The 23,403-nt window shown below is 36.1% G+C and overlaps 2 protein-coding genes and 1 long non-coding RNA gene across 7 annotated transcripts in view; all 3 read left to right on the forward strand.

Annotated features, from left to right (window-relative positions):
- LOC106067210 (GLIPR1-like protein 1) overlaps window positions 1-23,403 on the forward strand; it is a 53,794-nt gene that overhangs the window by 14,346 nt on the left and 16,045 nt on the right. The gene's annotated exons all lie outside the window — the stretch shown is intronic.
- Window positions 454-16,554, forward strand: LOC106063050 (GLIPR1-like protein 1). Of its 3 annotated transcripts, none has more exons than XM_056034591.1 (9): window positions 454-583; window positions 2,182-2,265; window positions 2,735-2,890; window positions 3,848-3,978; window positions 5,661-5,793; window positions 8,083-8,192; window positions 12,008-12,129; window positions 15,252-15,340; window positions 16,378-16,554. In XM_056034591.1, the coding sequence occupies exons 3-9, from the start codon at window positions 2,800-2,802 to the stop codon at window positions 16,458-16,460; spliced, it is 759 nt and encodes a 252-aa protein (XP_055890566.1). In that variant the 5' UTR covers window positions 454-583; window positions 2,182-2,265; window positions 2,735-2,799; the 3' UTR covers window positions 16,461-16,554. The 3 variants fall into 3 exon arrangements, with proteins under 3 accessions (XP_055890566.1, XP_055890567.1, XP_055890568.1); XM_056034592.1 differs by having other exon boundaries at window positions 2,182-2,246; XM_056034593.1 differs by having other exon boundaries at window positions 489-571.
- LOC129927192 (uncharacterized) overlaps window positions 18,967-23,403 on the forward strand; it is a 16,063-nt gene continuing 11,626 nt past the window's right edge. The window contains exons 1-2 of one of the 2 annotated variants that reach the window (XR_008778788.1): window positions 18,967-19,107; window positions 22,715-22,869. This is a non-coding gene — a long non-coding RNA (uncharacterized LOC129927192). Of the gene's footprint in view, window positions 19,120-22,714; window positions 22,870-23,403 lie in introns of both variants that reach the window. The other variant, XR_008778787.1, reaches the window with a different exon arrangement.

A 23,403-nucleotide genomic window follows, 5' to 3' on the forward strand; every position in this document is an offset into this window, starting at 1 on the left:
ATGGCACATTTCTTATTCCATATGCTAGAACAAATTCAAACAAGAGCTCCTTCTTCCCTGGTGCCATTAGAGAACGGAATGGGTTGCCTGAACCAGCCAGGAAAACCAACGACTTGGCGGAGTTTAAGTCATTGATTAAAATGCATGACTACGCTACGATTGACACATTTATTTATCTTCTTTTTTGAAGTAACATCTGCAATATATAAGATAAAAAAATAAGAGAACTCAATAAGCATGTAACTTAAAACAGAAGCTTATCCACACTTTCTCTATCTTGTACACCGGATGCACCAAAAAGATTGCTATTTATAGATTGTCCGCCATGTATGCATGAAAAGCTCACTAACCTATATTTAGGCCTACGGAAAATCGATAAGCTAGAATATTATTCTATTTTCTTCGTTAAATTGTGAACCAAGTGCGCAGAACTGCTTTTTATGTATTGAACAAGATGAATCCTAGCAACGTAATCATCTTCTTGTTTGAAGTAACATCTGTGTTTTATGAAATAAGATAAGATTGTTAAAAAATTAAAAGTGCGAACTCGTTATGACAAGACTTTATCCACGTAAGGAACAAGGTGAAGTCTATTCTAGATCTAAACACTGGGCTTACTAGTTTAAGATCTAGATATAAATATATTCAATATTTTTTTTCTAGATCGACATCTAAATATCTAGAATATAGATTTAGATTTACTGGATCTAGAGTAGAAATTGGCTATTAAAAATCTTGGTCTAGATAAGCATCATTTAGGCTAGCTAGTCCAGATCTAGATCTGAAGTCTAGAATCTAAATGAATAATCTAGAATAATTCTAGAACTAAACTGACTACTTTGCCTAGATGATAAAAATCTCTTCCAATTCGTTCTCATTTACTTTAAGTCTAGAGTTCTTACATTCAAATATAAATAGTCTAGTTTATTTATCTTATCTTATCTTATATAATACAGACGTTACTTCAAAAAGAAGATGATTACGTCCTATGCGTCATGCATTTAGTCATGCATATTAACCAATGACTTAAATTCAGCCAAGTCACTGGTTTTCCTGGCTAGCTCAGGCAACCCATTCCATGCTCTAATAGCACTAGGGAAGAAGGAGTATTTGTACAAATTTGTCCTAGCATATGGGACGAGGAGTGTGCCTTTATCTTTGTGTCTTTCAGAGTATTTATTAAATTTTGTTTTTGTATTTGAAGATTATGGTTCAGTGTTTTATGTATGATTGCTACTTTACTTTTGAGTCTTCTGTCCTGAAGGCTTTCTAAATTTAGTGATTTTACTAAAGGTGTTACTCTAGTCAAATGTGAATATTCGTTTGTTATGAATCTCACTGCTCTATTTTGTGTCTGTTCCAGTTTTTTAATTTATAGATCTAATTATGTATTTTCTGTTATACTTTCTTTCCACATGATAGAACAAGAATATGTTCCTTCGAGGTATCTGGAGTCCATAGTTAGCCTATTTCATTCAAAATAAAATTAATAGAATAGCCATTGGGATGTTGACAAAAATATAGTGTAGGGCCCTTTGAAACTATATGCTGAAAATGTCAATCTAGGCCAGGGCTGCAGTGAAGTAAGCGAAGACCCAGTACAGGGTTTCACAAGTCCCAACCCTCTTTCCAAAGATTTAATAAAAAGTAGACTTAATAATATTAACAGATGTAAAAGTTTTTTTTAAATGTAATTTGACGAAGAAGAAAACAAGGTATGTTTAACTGTACATTTAAGATAATTCTCCTTCTTTTTATATTAAATTAAATGTGATACTTAGCCCAAGGATTTCCAAAGCAGGGCACACTTCTCCCTAGCACCCCCAAGACGCACGACCAATACCGGTAACTAACAGAAAAAATATACAGTTCACAACACAGGTCCAGTGGTGAAGCTGGTAACTCATGAGCAAGTGGCAATTAAACAAGGTCTACATGCCCTTATATACTTAAAGCATCTTAAGGAGAATCACTCCTGTCTTTACAATTAATCAAACATAGTTATTTCCCCATAATGTCACAATTACATAGTTTTTTTTATTTTGTTTAATTGTTATTTCTGTTTAATATTATGGTTAGTTATAACTTGTTTAGGTACGCGAATTAATGTTATAAGTTGACACTAAATAATGTTTCTGTCCGAGCCTACATATTACACATATTACATCTATTATATTTCAGACGATGGATAATCGTACTGACTGCATATCATCCACTGCAATTCTACAGGAGTATCAGTCGAAAATGTGCCGATGTTCCAAATAAGTTAACATAACATTAACATAACATAAACATTATCATGACATAACATAAGCATAACATAACATAACCATAACATAACATAACAAAACATAACAATAACATAACCATACCATAACATACCATACCATAAAATAACATACCATAACATAACCATAACATAACAATAACATAACCATAACCATAACATAACAATAACATAAACATAACAATAACATAACATAAGCATAACATAAGCATAACATAAGCATAACATAAGCATAACATAAGCATAACATAACATAACCATAACATAACCATAACATAACATAACCATAACATAACCATAACATAACCATAACATAACCATAACATAACCATAACATAACATACCATAACATACCATAACAATAACATAACCATAACATAACCATAACATAACCATTTTTTATGCCATGTTTTATGCCTACTCAAAGAATTGATATTTGTTATCTAGAACACTGTTTGGGCTTCGACAATCAAAACAAGATGACAAGAAAAATGAGACCAATCTAAGAAATCATGAGAGACTGCGGAAAGTTGTCAGACCTGCCAGTTTGGTCTTTGATATTGTCGGTCTTCTTTAGTCGACTGGATGTCTCCGACTCAATAGGTAAGATTTCTTGTGCTGTTTTAGGAGTCGCGGTGGCTGAGCGGTAAAGCGCTTGACTTCCAAACCGGGGTTCGAATCCTGGAACTTTTAATTTCGGAATCTTCGGGCGCCTCTGAGTCCACCCAGCTCTATTGGGCACCTGACATTAGTTGGGGAAAAAGTAAAGGCGGTTGGTCGTTGTGTTGACCGTAGGCCACAGAATCAGATGACCTTTATATCGTCTACCCTATAGATCACAAGGTCTGAAAGGGGAACCTTTTTTTTACTTGTACTGTTTGCTTGATAAAAACTTACATGAGAAAAGTCACTACTCTATTTGTTTTAGGCTTTCTTGTCAATGAGGCTGGTCTTGCAAATATAACATAAAGGTCAAGTACTTTACTTTAGGGTTGATCATATCCTCGTTGATTGCCCCAGATACCAGGATGTTAGGGAAACATTTTTTTAGAGCGCACAACTTAAAAACACTATTCGACAATGTCGAACCAGGAAAGATACTGGGCTTTGTCGGGTAGGTAGGGTTGACTACGAAGACCTGATTTATGAAATTGTGACCCTATAATATTTACATAAGACTTTTTCTCATTATTAAATTTTTACTACCTTTACTATTTTAACTGTGGATAGACCTTGTTTTTAATGATTTAACTGTGTGTGGAATTTGGCTCTTGTAAAAGGAGAGTAATCCTCGAAGGATTACGGGCACGACATGGCCTAAATTGTACCGATGTGCTCAAAACTCAAACTCTAATGCTGACTTTTATGTGTCCAGCACAACTAGCAGCCTCTACTTTCTCAAATACCCATTAAAGTTGTGTGAACTAGAAATTCTGAAACAATAAAACACATTCTCCCTGGGACTCGAACTCGAAATCCCACAGTTTGGAATACAAGCGATATACCACTCGGCCACCAGGCCTCCATTAAACTAACGAGCCTCGTTAATCTATTTTTTAGAGCTGAATGTCACAAGTCATAGGTTAGTGAAAAGAGGAACTGACGGATTCAGTGAAGAGGAAAAAATGGATATAGTTAGGGCCCATAACGAGGCAAGAGCCAAAGAAGGTGCAGCCGATATGCTTGCTATGGTAGGTACAGATGGTATGCTTGCTATGGTAAGTACAGATGGTATGCTTGCTATGGTAAGTACAGATGGTATGCTTGCTATGGTAGGTACAGATGGTATGCTTGCTATGGTAAGTACAGATGGTATGCTTGCTATGGTAAGTACAGATGGTATGCTTGCTATGGTAGGTACAGATGGTATGCTTGCTATGGTAAGTACAGATGGTATGCTTGCTATGGTAGGTACAGATGGTATGCTTGCTATGGTAAGTACAGATGGTGTGCTTGCTATGGTAGGTACAGTTTGTATGGATTTAAGCCTTTTTACAAATGAATCACCTCGGAACTCACTACATGATTAATCCACTAATATATGTAAACGTCCTTGAAAGGAATTAGAAGAATAAAAGAATACGTCACTGCAAGGAATTAGAAGAATAAAAGAAGACGTCACTGCAAGGAATTAAAATAATACAAAAAGACGTGACTACAAAGATCAAATGCGAAAATGCAACCCCCAACTTTTCTAAAAGTTACTTAAGCTTTTGCAAAGAAAATTGGACTAAAATAATATCTACATTTTATCTTCTTTAGCTACATTCCATGAGGAAAATTATATTGAAACCTTTTCCTACGAATAAAATGATAGTTTCTAAGTGCATTTGCTCATGCTTGCGGACACAATTTTAACCTACTTTCCAAACTTACCTGGCATGCTGTTTGCTATAGCCAGAAGTTTACTCACAGTCAAAATTGAAAAATTACCGGAGACAGAAAGAGTTAATTTAACTCATTAGTTGCTGTGAATCGTAAAATGATTTCTCTTCAAGGCTTGAAACACACATCTGGATCAACTGTTAGGTAATATATATATATATATATATATATATATATATATATATATATGTATGTATGTGTGTATGTGTGTATGTGCGTGCGTGCGTGTGTGCGTGCGTGCGTGCGTGTGTGCGTGCGTGCGTGCGTGCGTGTGTGTGTGTGTGTGTGTTTTGCGCCTTCTGTTTTTTCATTTCCGATAATATTTTTGCAAAACATGGTTTTCCAGTCTGTTAGTCCAAAAGTCTCTAAATACAGAAAACAGAAATGCAGAAGACGTCATTAATTGTGATCTTGGCTCTTGCCTCGATATGGTCCCTCGGAACCCTGTTATAAGTTATAATGGTTTATTTTCATTTTTACGCTTACAATTAGCGCGGGGCCTATAAAAGTGCGGGCCCACTGCGGTCGCATAGTCTGCAGTGGTCTAAGGCCAGACTTGATTATGATTTTCTAACATTAGCAAAAGTACTTAATTACGCTTAAGAACGGAAATAATTTTACAGTTGGGTGTCTTGACTTTCGTCCTATAGTGGGGAATCGTAATAAGGGGTCGTCAAGCTAATAGATTGAGAACCGCTGAGTTAGAGGCTCGAGGAAAGGGGAAGTAATCGGATATGAATAAGAATGGGGTGGGGTGTTGAAAGACAAGAGTTTAGGGAATTGCCGTTTGAAATCTGATTCAAACACTCACTTGGACTGGCTGTAGGCAAGCGTCACGAGTAGATTTGAAGTAGCATATTGCATGGAAAGAATTAATTACCGCTAAATGTATAGGTCTTGTGAAATCTGCAAGGTCGTTCACAAATCTGCCATTGGTTAAAGTTCTGTTATCATGTGTCACATGACCATCCACTCTTACTTCCTCCAGAACTGGGATGAGGCTCTAGGAAACTCTGCCCAGGCCCATGCAGATAAATGTCAGTTTGACCACACCACCATGAGTAAACTTTTGAACATAGGAGTTCATGAGATAGTTGGGGAAAATCTGTACTTTTCAACAGGTCAGTGGTATTTTTAATGCACACACCAAAGAAAGGTCAGTGGTATTTTTAATGCATACACCAAAGAAAGGTCATTGGTATTTTTAATGCATACACCAAAGAAAGGTCAGTTGTATTTTTAATGCACACACCAAAGAAAGGTCAGTTATATTTTTAATGCATACACCAAAGAAAGGTCAGTTATATTTTTAATGCATACACCAAAGAAAGATCAGCTGTATTTTGAATGTACTCACCTAAGAAAGGTCAGTTATATTTTTAATGCATACACCAAAGAAAGGTCAGTTATATTTTTAATGCATACACCAAAGAAAGGTCAGTTGTATTTTTAATGCATACACCAAAGAAAGGTCAGTTGTATTTTTAATGCATACACCAAAGAAAGGTCAGTTATATTTTTAATGCATACACCAGAGAAAGATCAGCTGTATTTTGAATGTACTCACCTAAGAAAGGTCAGTTATATTTTTAATGCATACACCAAAGAAAGGTCAGTTGTATTTTTAATGCATACACCAAAGAAAGGTCAGTTGTATTTTTAATGCATACACCAAAGAAAGGTCAGTTATATTTTTAATGCATACACCAAAGAAAGATCAGCTGTATTTTGAATGCACTCACCTAAGAAAGGTAAGTTATATTTTTAATGCATACACCAAAGAAAGGTCAGTTGTATTTTTAATGCATACACCAAAGAAAGGTCAGTTGTATTTTTAATGCATACACCAAAGAAAGGTCAGTTGTATTTTTAATGCATACAGCAAAGAAAGGTCAGTTGTATTTTTAATGCATACACCAAAGAAAGGTCAGTTATATTTTTAATGCATACACCAAAGAAAGATCAGCTGTATTTTGAATGCACTCACCTAAGAAAGGTCAGTTATATTTTTAATGCATACACCAAAGAAAGGTCAGTTGTATTTTTAATGCATACACCAAAGAAAGGTCAGTTGTATTTTTAATGCATACACCAAAGAAAGGTCAGTTATATTTTTAATGCATACACCAAAGAAAGATCAGCTGTATTTTGAATGTACTCACCTAAGAAAGGTCAGTTATATTTTTAATGCATACACCAAAGAAAGGTCAGTTGTATTTTTAATGCATACACCAAAGAAAGGTCAGTTATATTTTTAATGCATACACCAAAGAAAGATCAGCTGTATTTTGAATGCACTCACCTTAGAAAGGTCAGTTATATTTTTAATGCATACACCAAAGAAAGGTCAGTTATATTTTTAATGCATACACCAAAGAAAGGTCAGTTGTATTTTTAATGCATACACCAAAGAAAGGTCAGTTGTATTTTTAATGCATACACCAAAGAAAGGTCAGTTATATTTTTAATGCATACACCAAAGAAAGATCAGCTGTATTTTGAATGCACTCACCTAAGAAAGGTCAGTTATATTTTTAATGCATACACCAAAGAAAGGTCAGTTGTATTTTTAATGCATACACCAAAGAAAGGTCAGTTGTATTTTTAATGCATACACCAAAGAAAGGTCAGTTGTATTTTTAATGCATACACCAAAGAAAGGTCAGTTGTATTTTTAATGCATACACCAAAGAAAGGTCAGTTGTATTTTTAATGCATACACCAAAGAAAGGTCAGTTATATTTTTAATGCATACACCAAAGAAAGGTCAGTTGTATTTTTAATGCATACACCAAAGAAAGGTCAGCTGTATTTTTAATGCATACACCAAAGAAAGGTCAGTTGTATTTTTAATGCATACACCAAAGAAAGGTCAGTTGTATTTTTAATGCATACACCAAAGAAAAGTCAGTGGTATTTTTAATGCACACACCAAAGAAAGATCAGTGGTATTTTTAATGCATACACCAAAGAAAAGTCAGTTGTATTTTGAAATAAGTTGAGTAAAAGTAAAATTCCACTTCCAGAACTTGCGATCTATATGGCAAATGATGTAAAGGTCATTTGTTTCTGTGGTCCATAGTTAACTAGGGTGTCACTTGGCACGCAGAACGACGAACCGTCTTTTACGTTTCACCACGTCAACAAATGATAGGAACCCATTAGAGTTGGGTGTATTCCAGTGCGCCCTAAATATTCCGTAATTCCCAGTCATTTTGTATGTGGACATAACATTTGGCCAAGAGAAATTGAAATATTCAGCAGGTGGAATTGATCAGTTTTCCCCCCAAAACAATAATGATATAGGCTTTGTTTCTGTAGAACAAGATAGTGGCCAATGTGGAGTTGATATAGACTTTGTTTCTGTAGAACGTGATAGTGGCCAATGTTGAGATGTCATTTATTTACAGATGAGACAACACCTAAACACGCACTGGATGCTTGGTACGGTGAGAAAAAAGACTATGATTTTGCAACTAAGAAATGCAGACCTTACGCTGTTTGTGGACATTACAAACAGGTAGACTTTTTTTTTGAGGACATTACATGCATGTACACTTTTTTTTTTCTTAAAGAACATTACACAAGTAGACATTTCGCGTTTTAGACATTTCTTCGATTTTATGTTTTTGTTTTAAAAGTAAAGTACCCTTTTTAACACCCTTTCAGGTCTACGGGGCAGATGATGTAAAGGTCATCTGTTTCTGTAGCCCACGGGTGTCATGTGGCCAGAACAACCTATTGTCAGGTACTTTATTGTCAGGTACTTTATTGTCAGGTACTTTATAGTCAGGTACTTTATAGGTACCCATTAGAGCTGGGGGGAATCAGAGACGCCCAAAAATCCCGAAATAAAAAATCCCAGTCTTCACCAGGATTCGACCCCGGAAGCCAAGTGCTTTACAACTCAACCACCACGCCTCCTTTGAGGACATTACATACATGTAAACTTTTTTTTCCTATCAGGGCATTACACGACAAAGGTAGACATTTAACTTTTTAGATATTTAGTTATTTTAGGATATTACGTTTGGGTGAGACTTAGAGCTTTAAAGACATAACAGACGTTGACTTTCTGCACAGGGAAACATTTGTTTAGTTGACATTACACACAGGGAAACATTTGTTTAGTTGACATTACACACAGGGGAAACATTTGTTTAGTTGACATTACACACAGGGGAAATATTTGTTTAGTTGACATTACACACAGGGAAACATTTGTTTAGTTGACATTACACACAGAGAAACATTTGTTTAGTTGACATTACACACAGGGAAACATTTGTTTTGTTGACATTACACACAGGGGAAACATTTTTTTAGTTGACATTACACACAGGGAAATATTTGTTTAGTTGACATTACACACAGGGAAACATTTGTTTAGTTGACATTACACACAGGGAAATATTTGTTTAGTTGACATTACACACAGGGAAACATTTGTTTAGTTGACATTACACACAGGGGAACATTTGTTTAGTTGTCATTACACACAGAGAAACATTTGTTTAGATGACATTACACACAGAGAAACATTTGTTTAGTTGACATTACACACAGAGAAACATTTGTTTAGTTGACATTACACACAGGGGAACATTTGTTAAGTTGACATTACACACAGAGAAACATTTGTTTAGTTGACATTACACACAGGGAAATATTTGTTTAGTTGACATTACACACAGAGAAACATTTGTTTAGTTGACATTACACACATGGGAAACATTTGTTTAGTTGACATTACACACAGGGGAAACATTTGTTTAGTTGACTTTACACACAGGGGAAACATTTGTTTAGTTGACATTACACACAGGGAAACATTTGTTTAGTTGACATTACACACAGGGAAATATTTGTTTAGTTGACATTACACACAGAGAAACATTTGTTTAGTTGACATTACACACAGGGGAAACATTTGTTTAGTTGACATTACACACAGGGGAAACATTTGTTTAGTTGACTTTACACACAGGGGAAACATTTGTTTAGTTGACTTTACACACAGGGGAAACATTTGTTTAGTTGACATTACACACAGGGAAACATTTGTTTAGTTGACATTACACACAGGGAAATATTTGTTTAGTTGACATTACACACAGAGAAACATTTGTTTAGTTGACATTACACACAGGGGAAACATTTGTTTAGTTGACATTACACACAGGGAAACATTTGTTTAGTTGACATTACACACGGGGGAACATTTGTTTAGTTGTCATTACACACAGAGAAACATTTGTTTAGATGACATTACACACAGAGAAACATTTGTTTAGTTGACATTACACACAGGGGAAACATTTGTTTAGTTGACATTACACACAGGGGAAACATTTGTTTAGTTGACATTACACACGGGGGAACATTTGTTTAGTTGTCATTACACACAGAGAAACATTTGTTTAGATGACATTACACACAGAGAAACTTTTGTTTAGTTGACATTACACACAGGGGAAACATTTGTTTAGTTGACATTACACACAGGGGAAACATTTTTTTAGTTGACATTACACACAGGAAAACATTTGTTTAGTTGACATTACACACAGGGGAAACATTTGTTTAGTTGACATTACACACAGACACAGGGAAACATTTGTTTAGTTGACATTACACACGGGGGAACATTTGTTTAGTTGTCATTACACACAGAGAAACATTTGTTTAGATGACATTACACTCAGAGAAACATTTGTTTAGTTGACATTACACACAGGGGAAACATTTGTTTAGTTGACATTACACACAGGGACACATTTGTTTAGTGCAGTGTTTCCCAAACTTTATCATTAACGGAACACTTCGCACATTCTGAGTGTTTAGCGGAACACTTTGCCTTTTTTTTTTTGGAGAGATTAATTCACGTGGTGGCCTACAGGTAAATTATTCCAGTAGTTTGTAGAACACCTATTCAGGCCTCGCGGAACCCAAAGTGTTCCGCGTAACACAGTCTGGGAAACGCTCGTTTAGTGGATATTACACAAAGAAACATTTGTTTAGTGTGTGTTCACAAGGGTACTCGAGTTTAAGAAACATACAGGATTAAATACGCGTAGTCTCTTTTCAGACATTTATCTTTATTTTCAGAATAAAAGCTTAAAAACATGAAACAGGTAGTCATATTTTGTGGTCATTTTACAGTTTAAATTAGAACAGAAGAGACATCTCAGGGAATTGATCCCGAGTCCACCCAGCTCTAATGGGTACCTGACTTTAGCTGGGGAAAGTAAAGGCGGTTGGTCGTTGTGCTGGCCACATGATACCCTGCTTGTTAACCGTTGGTCAAGAAAGGAAAAACTTGAACATCATCTGCCCTATAGATCGCAAGGTCTGAAAAGGGGGATCTTTACTTTTTAACCCCCCCCCCCGCCTCCACCTCAGCTCAACTTCTAAGGAAAAAATAATCGCACGTTAAGTTCATGTCTGTGTGTGTGCGAGCTAGAGGTAAATATAACACAGATACATGTCGTGTGTGTGCGTGAGCGCTAGGATCCTCATAACATAGATAACATTACGTGTGTGTGTGAGCGCTAGGATCCTCATAACATAGATATAACATTACGTGTGTGCGTGAGCGCTAGGATCCTCATAACATAGATAACATTACGTGTGTGCGTGAGCGCTAGGATCCTCATAACATAGATAACATTACGTGTGTGCGTGAGCGCTAGGATCCTCATAACATAGATAACATTACGTGTGTGCGTGAGCGCTAGGATCCTCATAACATAGATAACATTACGTGTGTGCGTGAGCGCTAGGATCCTCATAACATAGATAACATTACGTGTGTGCGTGAGCGCTAGGATCCTCATAACATAGATAACATTACGTGTGTGTGTGTGAGCGCTAGGATCCTCATAACATAGATAACATTACGTGTGTGTGTGTGAGCGCTAGGATCCTCATAACATAGATAACATTACGTGTGTGTGTGTGAGCGCTAGGATCCTCATAACATAGATAACATTACGTGTGTGTGTGTGAGCGCTAGGATCCTCATAACATAGATATCATTACGTGCGTGTGTGAGCGCTAGGATCCTCATAACATAGATAACATTACGTTTCTGTGTGAGCGCTAGGATCCTCATAACATAGATAACATTACGTGTGTGTGTGAGCGCTAGGATCCTCATAACATAGATATAACATTACGTGTGTGTGTGAGCGCTAGGATCCTCATAACATAGATAACATTACGTGTGTGTGTGTGAGCGCTAGGATCCTCATAACATAGATAACATTACGTGTGTGCGTGTATGTGTGTACGAGTTAGATACATGACACTAGCATTATTTTATACCTCTCACAGGTTGTATGGGCCAAATCCTACGCTCTGGGATGTGGCAAAAGGTTGTGCTTAAAGCTAACCTCGGTCAAGTGGACGTCGCCCGTCCCTAGTGCCAATCTCCTCACTTGTCAGTATGGACCAGCGTAAGTAGCCTCACACACATACACACGCAGTCATTACTCATCAATGGTATTATTAGAACAGACTCAAGTACAATAAAAAAAAATGTCCGATTTAATTAGCTTATTATGCATTTTTTAAAAAACTCATCAACAACTTCAAATATTGAAATATGTATTTTTTTTCCTCAATGATTCTGATATCTGTAGCCTAGATGAAAAATGTTATATTTAAAATAAAGCTACATAAGTTTTAATATTCATTACATGAATTTACCTAACAAATAATAAACGCATATGAGTGGGCTTCTCTGACAGTAAAATTTCAAAATTAGACTTCAATTTAATTAGGTTTAGTATTAAAACTTCTTGATTAGTAATGTTTAGTTGTTGTTTTTTTTTAAATATCTTTAGAAGATTTGCAACCTAGCTGAAACGTTTTTCCCCACTTGATATAAAGATGGATTAACAATTAGAAACTAAGTGATGATAGTCTGATAAGTATCAAGTATTATCTTTGTACAGTTGATATCCATTTGATAAAATGTACTTTCAGCTCTTCAATAGTGCTTATTCCAAACAGTTCCTTTAATGTTACATTTTTCATTCCTTTATCATCATCATTTGGGTTTATTATCTATTAAAGTTTTACCGTATTCAGAATATCCTCAAACCTTTGTCTTTTCTATTCAGTTTCAAGTGTTACTTTTTTATTAGACTCTAACCCAAACTTGTTATCATTCTTTGTTTAATCCAAAGTAGTCATCATGTTTTGTAAAATGTTTTACATGTTTCGGATGTTCTTTCAGAGTTAGATAGATAGTTTACTTCCTAGTCCAAACCTCCCGCAGGACGACAAGGGATGGGAGCGGGCAGGGGTTAGAACCCTCGACGGTCGATAAATCCGAACGACAGTCCAGCGCACAAACCGCACGACCAGGCAGCCATCCTTAGTATGAAACTCATGTTCTGTCTAATCTAGACTACTCCGATAAGATTGGTCCTTTAGATATTTTTTATCTTTATTTCTCCCACACCCATTCTCGGAAAAAGTTCAAACTTTTAAAAATTATTTATTAAACCTCAAAAAATGTTGAAATTAATTATTAGTAATTAATTATTTTGTTTGACATTGAATAAGGGAAACAAGTTCTACATCAGTGGTTCCCAAACTTTATTGTCTCGTAGACCCCTTGCCATGTTTTCTGGTTTTCGGTAGACCCCCTGCTCAACTTGCAAATTTTTGCAAATTCATCAACATTTTTTAAACAAATATCTAACTGTAATGAGTTGAAGAGCGAAAAGGTAATTTAAAACTACACAACTTAGGATATTATGTTTTACGTACGAATTTGTTGTTCTATGAAGTAGTCTTTCCAACATTAAATATTAATTAATTAATTAATATGCCTTAAGTATCATTGTAAAAGGTTTCGCAAAGAGCAGTTGTTCGTGTATTTCTTGATCTTTCACGTTTGGCTCAAATATTGAATCTGCGGAACTGTTTTCATTAACAGGAAAGAGGCGAAGGCGAGTAACTGGAGCCTAAACCAGGTCTCGTGGGTCAATCTTAAGGAAATATAAGGAGACAGTGACTATTAGCGCCATGTATTCCTGGGCCGTCCCCTCTTCCTCTTTCCTTATGGGTTCCAGGTTAGGGCTTGCCTTGTTATGCTTGATGCAGGCTTGCGTAGGGTGTGAACTATCCATCTCCAACGTCTCTGAAGGATATCTACTTCAACGGGCTGCTGCTTTGTTCTATGCCAGCGGATTATAAGAATCTTCCTCAGACAGGTATTGATGAATACCTGGATTGTTTTCATGGTGGTGATGGTGGTTCTCCAGGTCTCTGCTCCGTAAAGTAGTACCGGCTTAACAATAGCGTTAAAGAGCCTAATCTTGGTGGTGGTGCTTATTTCCCTAGATCCCCAGGTGTTCTTCAGCTGATGGAAGGCTGCTCGAGTTTTACCATGGCACCGCGATATGGAAGCAGATGCCAAGCAGATGGGCAAGACGTGGGAATAGTTGAAGATATTCGCCAACCGAGATACCTGGAGGAAGCTGGTTGGTGGCCTATGCTCAGAAAGGACCACAGGCATAGATGAGATGAGATAAAATGGTGATAATTAGACAGTTTGTAGCACACAGCGCTACACCTTGTCAGACCAAACTGTATTTCTATCTTTTGCAAAGATTTACATAAGAAGCTTTTAATTTTATAACTCATGCCACCAAAGCGACCTTAAACTGTATAGTCGCTTAAAGAAATTCTTTCAATAATAACAGATGTAGGTTTGTGTAAAACGACTGGTAGAATCAATGTTTGACCTTTGATGTTTTCCGTATTTTGCTATAAGTAAAGAAATCTTGTAAGACTCTCACAAACCATCATCTTCTCTATATGATGTCGAACAGAGATTTTGTGGGTCTATTCTGAACTTTGAGTGTTCAAAAGTTTTTCAAATCTTAATTTTTGTCAGGGTGACATTGTCTCAGATGCAGATCCATATCGTCATAAAAAGGTCCCTTAGGCAAATGTGTGCTTGACAAGGAAGGAATCCCAATTTTAAATAATTAAATAATTACTGTCTACATTTCTTTTTTTTTTCTTTCTAAATATTAGTTACATGTAGACAAAATTAAGCTATTTAAATAAGTATTGAAATTGAATACAACAATTATTTGTTTGAATAGCAGGATAAATATTGAAAGGATTAACTCGGGTACAAATCATATATTAGTGTAGGAAATATTAACATGAATGGAATGTGAAAATTAAGTAACGACCTGCTTGGATGAAATCTATTGTCGTAGACCCCCGTGGACATCTCATAGACCCCCAATTTATTTTTTCACTTTCGTAGACCCCTTGGAGGTCTTCGTAGACCCCTGGGGGTCTATATAGACCACTTTGGGAATCACTGTTCTACATTATTAATAGATTTAGTTTTTAAAGGCTCAATTCTTCCCCTTATATAAGCTTTTGTGTCTTAAAAAAGGATTTTGTATATTTCGCTTGTTTTACACATTATTTCCCTTTTGTTGACTTGTTCTAATAATAACTAGATCATACAGGTATTTTTTTTTTCTTATTGAAGTATAACTAGAACTATTAATAAATAAATGGCTATTTTATTTACACACAGTGGCAATATTATAGGTGATCCTTTGTACATTGATGGAATGGCTTGTTCGATGTGCCCACCTGAAAGATATTGTAAAGAATCACTTTGCGGTGAGTTCAGTTCTAAGTCTGGTTAGTATGAAACTCTATACCCACTTTCAAGATCTCTTAGATTTTGGAATCTTGCATGAGAATGAGCGACATGTCATTGTCGAGTATATATATATATATTGGGGCAGGGCCGACTCTAAAAATTGCGAGGCCCTATGCGAAACGGATTTTGCGGGTACCAGTCTGGGGTAGGGATAAACATAATGTCAAAATTAAGATTTTGTTTTAGAAGAAACATTTGTCTTTGCACAAATTTTTATTTGAATGAAAGCTGACAATGTCGCTTTTTTATCACGCGTACGATTGGCGCCCCAAAATGACAATTTTGTCTATTTTTCAGGAGATATTTATGAGTTTTCAAGAGATTTTAATAATGTCAGGGGATTTCCATGACTTTTTCGTATATTTTGCATTTTCAGGAGATTTCCAAGAGGCCGTGGAAATACAGGAGACCTCGGAAAGTCTATTATAATATATAAGTTATAATGGTTTAATTTAACAATTTTCTCCTAGATTTTTATTGGAGATACCAAAAATATATATTGGGGATGGGAGAGTTCCTTGCTGATTAGCCACATAATAAAATAATAAATACAAATGGTTCAGGTCAAGCTAAGCGATTCTAGAATTGTTATGTAAGGTCTTGTGTGTGTGTGTGTGTGTGTGTTAGAGTAGGTGGAAGTGCCAAAAAGTTTATTGTTTCAATGGCGGACACAAAAATAAATTGTGTGCATATTCTAAATGAACAGGTTGCGGTCTTTCGAGTGAAGTCTGATAGAGAACTAATAGTGGATTTTAAGACATGGCAATGACAATGCCTTTGATTCAGATATTCTATATAATAAAGTCAAAAACGTGGGGGGGGGGGGGAGAGGGAGGGAGGCTTTGTAATGCAGCCATTTCATTGAAGGATGAAAAAAGTGTTCCCGTCAAAATAATCATAAATCTTAATAAATTAAATACATTTCCACCCTAAGATCATCTGGTGTAGAATAACTGATTGCTTGTTATAAAAAAAAACTATCTGTTTCTTTCAGCACTAGAAGCATTTTCAAGAGCATCGTATCAGAGTCAGCTATTCATCGTCTGCCTACTTTCTGTATTTGTTTCGCTATTTTAGTTCGCATTTTTTAAAAAGTTTGGCCAAGGCTATTTAATTGCATTCCAATTTTAAGCCTGGCGTTGACTACACAATAAATTGATTTTACTGACATAGACATTTTGTTCGTTCAATAGTTAGTTGGTTTGATCAATTGTTGATATCAAATTTTAAAGAAAAATTGGTATTACAAATTTTGTTATTGTCGCCTTGTGTTCACATATACAGCTTAAATAGAATTTATTTTTTATCATCCATGTGATTAAATTCGTAATAGATCTAGTCCCACTTTGGCTGTCTAGTAAAACGGCTCTAATTGAAACAATTAGTATATAACTATACAATTTTCTCTCGTACTAAGTACCTTGCTAGCGGAGTGGTTAGCACGTCGTGCCCACCTGGACCAGATAAGTGATAAGATCATAGCGTATTGAGAAAGCTAAAAGCTTGAAATAGCGCGAAACAACATTATTTAGTCTAGATCTATTACAAATTTAGGTACATGACTGATCCAAACTATATCTGCCAGGAAAACCAGTGACTTGGCAGAATTTAGGTCATTAGTTAATATGTATGACTAGATGCATTACGCGTAGGACGTAATCATCATCTTTTTTTAAAGTAACGTCTGTATTATATCATCATCATCACTCCTTTGAGTTCCTCATGGAACATAGGGCCTCTACAAAAACACGCCACTCTCCACGGTCTCTTGCTAGCTTTTTGATGGTGTCCCAGCTCTTCCCGGTCTTCTCTGCTTCTTCAAGTACACTGCGTCGCCATGTTCTTTTTGGTCTTCCTCTGCGTCTTGTTCCCTGGGGAGTTCCACTCTAAGGCCTACCCAGCTCTGTTGCTGGTATCTTTTCTAAGGGTGTGACCAATCCATCTCCATTTCCTCTCTAAGATCTGCACTTCTATATTTTTCTGTCCACTCATCTCCCACAGTTTGGCGTTTTTCTACTTTGTCGTACCAGTGTATTTTTAGGATATTTCTCAGGCATCTGTTGATGAAGGTCTGTACTTTTTTTTTGTTGTCGCTTCAGTTGTTCTCCATGTTCCCATGTTTCTGTATAATATAAGATAACATAATTGATACAGTTACAATTGAAAGCCAATAGCTATTATACTAAATTAAGTACTGGGACTTCCTGTTTTCCTGTTTAAACTTCAACCTATTATTACACTTTTATTAAATGAAAGCTGACAATACCGGATTTTTTGGCGCTATCCTTATTGAATGACACCACAAAACATGGGCATAGCCAGGGGGGTGGGGTTCAATCCCCCTCCCCGAAATGGAATCCCCCTGTAGAAGGGATCGGAATTTAGAGACTGATTTTTTGCTTTGATTTTGTTTATTTTATGTAAGATTTTAATACTAAACCATCACTTGCCCCAGCGCAGCTAAGGGAGTTTTGAGTTTCAAAAGCAAATTAGACACTCAAAATGCTATGAGCGAAGCCAAATGTGGTTTTGAGTTTAACCCCTCCCCTTCAGTGGGGTTTAATGCCGAAAAATACCTCTTCAATATAAAAAAAAAAACAAAATAAAAAACACTAAAAATTTTATGAGCATAGCCAAGCCAAGGGGGGTTTTGAGTAAAAATCCCCCTCCTCCAGAGGGCTTTTTTAAAAAAGTTTAACCCCCCCCCCCCCAGATGGTTTTGAATTTAAAATCCCCCTACAGAGAGTTTTGAGGTAGAAAACCTCTCTCTTCAATATTAGTCTAAAGCAAAGTAAAGCAAACTACTGTTATCAAATTCTATGAGCGTAGCTAAGGGGGTTTTGAATTTGTTAAAAAAAAATCTAGATATTTTTTAGTTTAAAATCCTCCAACAGATAATTTTGACGATAAAACTTCCCTTTTCGATATAAAATCAAAAGCAAACTACAGTCACCTAATTCCAAGAGCGTAGACAAGAGAGGTTACAAATTTCTAACAGTGGCTGGGCTCAATTAATAAAGTGCAGTGAATAGTCATCTGCCGAAATTGAAAAAAAAAAGACTAAATGTGACTCAACAAAGATGGCTAAGTCGGATTTTAGGAGTCATTCTCAATCAAGGAAATCCTATGACGAACTGGGAGTCAAACGCGTAGTGAGGTTGTGACAGAGCGTCGCATGAGGTTTGCGGGACATGTTCTACGACAAAATGAGCTACGCACACCAAGAGTTGCGATAACATGGAGACAGCCAGGAATCAGCCAGGACAACTAACGACTTGGCAGAGTTTAAGTCATTGATTAACATGCATGACTAAGATTGACACGTGTATCTATCTTCTTTTTTTTTTAAGTAAACGTCTGCAATATATAAGATTAAAAAAAATAATAAGATAACTCAATAAGCATGTAACTTAAAAACAACAACTTCTCCACACTTTCTCTATCTTGTACAACGGATGCACCAAAAAGATTGCTATTTATAGATTGTCCGCCATGTATGCATGAAAATGTCACAGACCTATATATAGGCCTACGGAAAATCGATAAGCTAGAATTTGTTTCTATTTGTTTCATTAAATTGTGAACCAAGTGCGCAGAACTGCTTTTTATGTATTGAACAAGATGAATCTTAGCAACGTAATTATCTTGTAACATCCGTATTTTATTTTTAAAAAAAAGATACGGCTGTTTAAAACAAAAATTAAACTGAAAGCTTGTTATCCACGTAAGGAAAAGGGTATAGTCTAAACTAAGAACTAGATTAGATCTAGATCTAAACACTGGGCCTATTAGTTTAAGATCTAGACCTAAATATATTCTTTTTTTTTTCTAGATCGAGATCTACATATCTATAATATAGATTTAGATTTACTAGATCTATCTTGGCTATTAGTATTATAAAATCTAGATCTAGATAATCATCATTTAGGCTAGTTAGTCCAAATCTAGATCTGAAGTGGCTACCAGGTCGTGCGGTTTGCGCGCTGGACTGTCTTTTGGAATTATCGATGGTCCCGGGTTCAAACCCTGCTCGCTCTCATCCCCCGTCGTCCTGCGGGAGGTTTGGACTAGGAAGTAACTATCTTCAACTCTGAAGGAACATCCGAAACATGTAAAACATTTTATATTTTACAAGTCTTGAATCTAGATGAAGAATCTCGAACTGACTGTATACTTTGCCTAGATCTCTTCTAATTCGCTCTCTTGAATCTAGATGAAGAATCTCGAACTGACTGTATACTTTGCCTAGATCTCTTCTAAATCATTCTCTTGAATCTAGATGAAGAATCTAGAACTGACTGTATACTTTGCCTAGATCTCTTCTAAATCATTCTCTTGAATCTAGATGAAGAATCTAGAACTGACTGTATACTTTGCCTAGATCTCTTCTAAATCATTCTCGTTTACTCCAAGTCTAGAGTTTCTACATTCCAATATAAATAATTATCACTTTAAAAATACTCTGCGCATGCTGGAGACAATACAGTAATTAGCCCACAAATGACTTGTCCTAAACGAATCCATAAAAGGATAAAATCTAAATCGACCACCTGCGGACAATGGTAATACTTGCCCTGAGAGTGGCAAAATATGTAGGTCACAGCTGGGGCGGCTCACCCACGGGAAACACTACATTCCTCACTAGTCTTTAGACTCGAAGACAAGCCCTATTATTATTATTATATTTATAGATCTAGTTATGTATTTTCAGTTAGACTTTCTTAAACTTTCTTTCCAAATGAAACGAACAAGAATATGTTCCTTCGAGGTATAAGGAATCCATATTTAGTCAACTTCATTCAAAATAAAATCAATAGAATAGCCATTGGCGCGGTAGCTGATCGGTAAAGCGCTTGGCTTCCGAACCGGGGGCCCCGGGTTCGAATCCTGGTGAAGACTGGGCTTTTCAACTTCGGAATCCTTAGGCAACTCTGAGTCCACCCAGCTCCAATGGGTACCTTATATTAGTTGGGGAAAAGTAAAGGCGGTTGGTCGTTGTGCTGGCTACATGACACCCTCGTTAACCGTAGGCCACAAAAACAGATGAACTTTACATTATCTGCCCTATAGACCACAATGTCTAAAAGGGGAACTAGTTAGGCCAGGTTCACATCTAACTTTGCATTCACTTGCACCTATCCTTTGATCTGCTGTACCGTTGGGGCACTACACAAGATCTGTCAACCATCTTTCTCAATTCTTATCTCTCAAATGTCTTTGATATAATTTCATTTGGATGTTCTTTCTGAAAATATTGAAGCCTGCCTGGGTGGATCACTTCGGGGGCCGATTTTGAGTTTGTGTTTCCACACAAACTGTCTTTGTAATCTTGTTATTTTAGATATTAATGTGCGAAAGTATTTTCTCTATTTAAAAATAAATAAATAGTTAAATAATTTTTTAAATTGCAAGGAACCTAGCTACCAGTGGTGGTGTTAACAAAAATGAATAGTTTTTCTTGTCTCTATTCAGAGACCACGATTTCAGACAGTGGCGTAGAAACCATAGCACAAAGGGGTTCATTGCGCCCGGGCTTAAGAAAACGGGCTTTTGTAAAAAAAAATAAAAAAGGTTGGCTGCAAGAATTTCAATGCATAAAATTCTTACACAATTTTACTTTAAACCATTATAGATTTATTCTTATTAAAATACATTTTCGATGCATAGGTCAGGCAAAGGCAGGACACATTCTCCTTAATGGAGTTGTAGCCTTCGTCCATCGGGCATTGGACAAAAGTGTAAAAATGTCTGGTTTTCACTGTGTTGTTTTCTGTACTATTCATGGACTTTAAGCCTCTCAATCGTCTGGTTTAGGCCAGCTTACTTTACATTAGATGACAAGATGACATGTTTTCGTCCACTTTTGTCCACGTATTTGTTTATCTAAAGCTGTTCAAAAGACAATTGTTATCTTATCTTATATAATACAGACATTACTTCAAAAAAGAAGATGATTACGTCCTACGAGTCATGCATTCAGTCTTGCATATTAACCAATGACATAAATTCTGCCAAGTCACTTGTTTTCCTGGCTAGCTCAGGCAACCCATTCCATGCTCTAATAGCACTAGGGAAGAAGGAGTATTACTATGAAACAGTGTTCGCTGTTCAACGCTGAATGGACAAGAGAGACTCGTTATTAGCTTATTTAGAAGCATTTTCCCCACAAAATATGAAGAAAATGTGTAATTTTGTGCAATTACTTTTTAACCTGAAAACACAAAGAATCAATAAAATAATTAACCAATTATTTAATTTAATATTGGTAATAAACTGTTTTGTTTGGTATCTTAAACAAGGGAAAGAAAAGGTACTTGACGGAAGTGATGGTACAAGCAGAACTAGATCACACGTAATAAGGACACACAAAGAACTTTGTTGTTTGTTAAATTTGTAACCAAAATAGAAAATGACGAGCCAAAAAAATAATTTAATTTGCGAACATTTTATATTTGGCATTTGTAAGCTAAACGACAGTCAAAAATATTCACCGCTTTCTGCCATTGTATTGTGCAAGTTTTATTTCTATACTAACATAAAAAAGATTGTACACATTTAAACGATATATAAATCTACTTCATTATTACAATACCTCTATTCAGCTCACACATTCATGGAATGTATGGTTTGTTTCCTGGTCAACAGATTTTCCTGCTTCACTTAAAGCTGTGACCTTTTCTTGGATATCCTGTAGTCGTGGACGCGATTCTCGTGGACGCGATTCTCGAAAACGGCTCTAACGATTTTCCCAGAAATTTAATAGTTGATGTTTATCGTTGGGAAAAGAATTCCCAGCTCGTTGACAACACATTGAGAAAACTCTAGTTTGATATTTATAATTATTTAAAGTAGACAAAGAAATACATTTAAATTTAGCTGGAGAACTAGAAAAAGATTAATCTTAACTCTTTCTCTCCGTAATTATTTACCACATTCTGGTTGAATCAACGCTGGTATCGTCAGTTAGGAGAGAAAGAGTTAAACAGACTCTCTACGTCTTCGGGTATTCCCGCATGTAGGCACTATTCATAGAAGAGTTTAATAAATTAATGTTTAGGATCAATTTGCACACTGTCTTCCAAGTCTAGATCAAAAGCCCAATCATTGGAATATTAAAAAGTCTAGTGAATTTATACATTCGCTTAACCAGGTTTCTTTCTCGGGGGCGGGGGGTAAAAATGTTCCTTTTTAAAAATCTAAAATACATTGGTTATTGAGAGGGAAAACATCGCTCTTTATAATGTATAAAGGAGGTTTTGTCTTTTAAAAGTTTATTGTTTATGTTTTTCTTGGTTTTAGTCTACTCAAAGAATTGATATTTGTTTCTCTAGAGCACTGTTTGGGCTTCGACAATCAAAACAAGATAACAAGAGAATGAAACCAATCTACGAAGACATGAGAAACTGTGGAAAGTTGTCAGACCTGCCAGTTTGGTCTTTGATATTGTCTCTCCTCTTTAGTCGACTGGATGTCTCCGACTCTATAGGTAAGATTTTTTGTGTTTTTTAGCTTGATAAATTGTACATGAGAAAAGTCACTCACTATTTGTTTTAGGCTTTCTTGTCAATGAGGCTGGTCTTGCAATATTAGTAGAGGTCAATCAATTTGTAGGCTTTCTTGTCAATGAGGCTGGTCTTGCATTATTAGTAGAGGTCAACCGATTTGTAGGCTTTCTTGTCGATGAGGCTGGTCTTGCAATATTAGTAGAGGTCAACCAATTTGTAGGGTTTCTTGTCAATGAGGCTGGTCTTGCAATATTAGTAGAGGTTAACCTATTTGTAGGCTGTCTTGTCAATGAGGCTGGTCTTGCAATATTAGTAGAGGTCAACCAATTTGTAGGCTTTCTTGTCAATGAGGCTGGTCTTGCAATATTAGTAGAGGTTAACCAATTTGTAGGCTGTCTTGTCAATGAGGCTGGTCTTGCAATATTAGTAGAGGTCAACCGATTTGTAGGCTTTCTTGTCAATGAGGCTGGTCTTGCAATATTAGTAGAGGTCAACCAATTTGTAGGCTTTCTTGT

Source organism: Biomphalaria glabrata, chromosome 7 (assembly GCF_947242115.1).
Source record: "Biomphalaria glabrata chromosome 7, xgBioGlab47.1, whole genome shotgun sequence".
NCBI classification, from domain to species: domain Eukaryota; kingdom Metazoa; phylum Mollusca; class Gastropoda; family Planorbidae; genus Biomphalaria; species Biomphalaria glabrata.

What these genes read in the sequence shown, in the direction of transcription:
- LOC106063050 (XM_056034591.1), top strand. Translation starts at nt 2,800, where the DNA reads ATGAGAGACTGCGGAAAGTTGTCAGACCTGCCAGTTTGGTCTTTGATA. An exon ending in AAATCTGTACTTTTCAACAG is followed by an intron (nt 5,794 to 8,082) that starts GTCAGTGGTATT and finishes ATTTATTTACAG; the next exon opens with ATGAGACAACACCTAAACAC. An exon ending in TTTGTGGACATTACAAACAG is followed by an intron (nt 8,193 to 12,007) that starts GTAGACTTTTTT and finishes TACCTCTCACAG; the next exon opens with GTTGTATGGGCCAAATCCTA.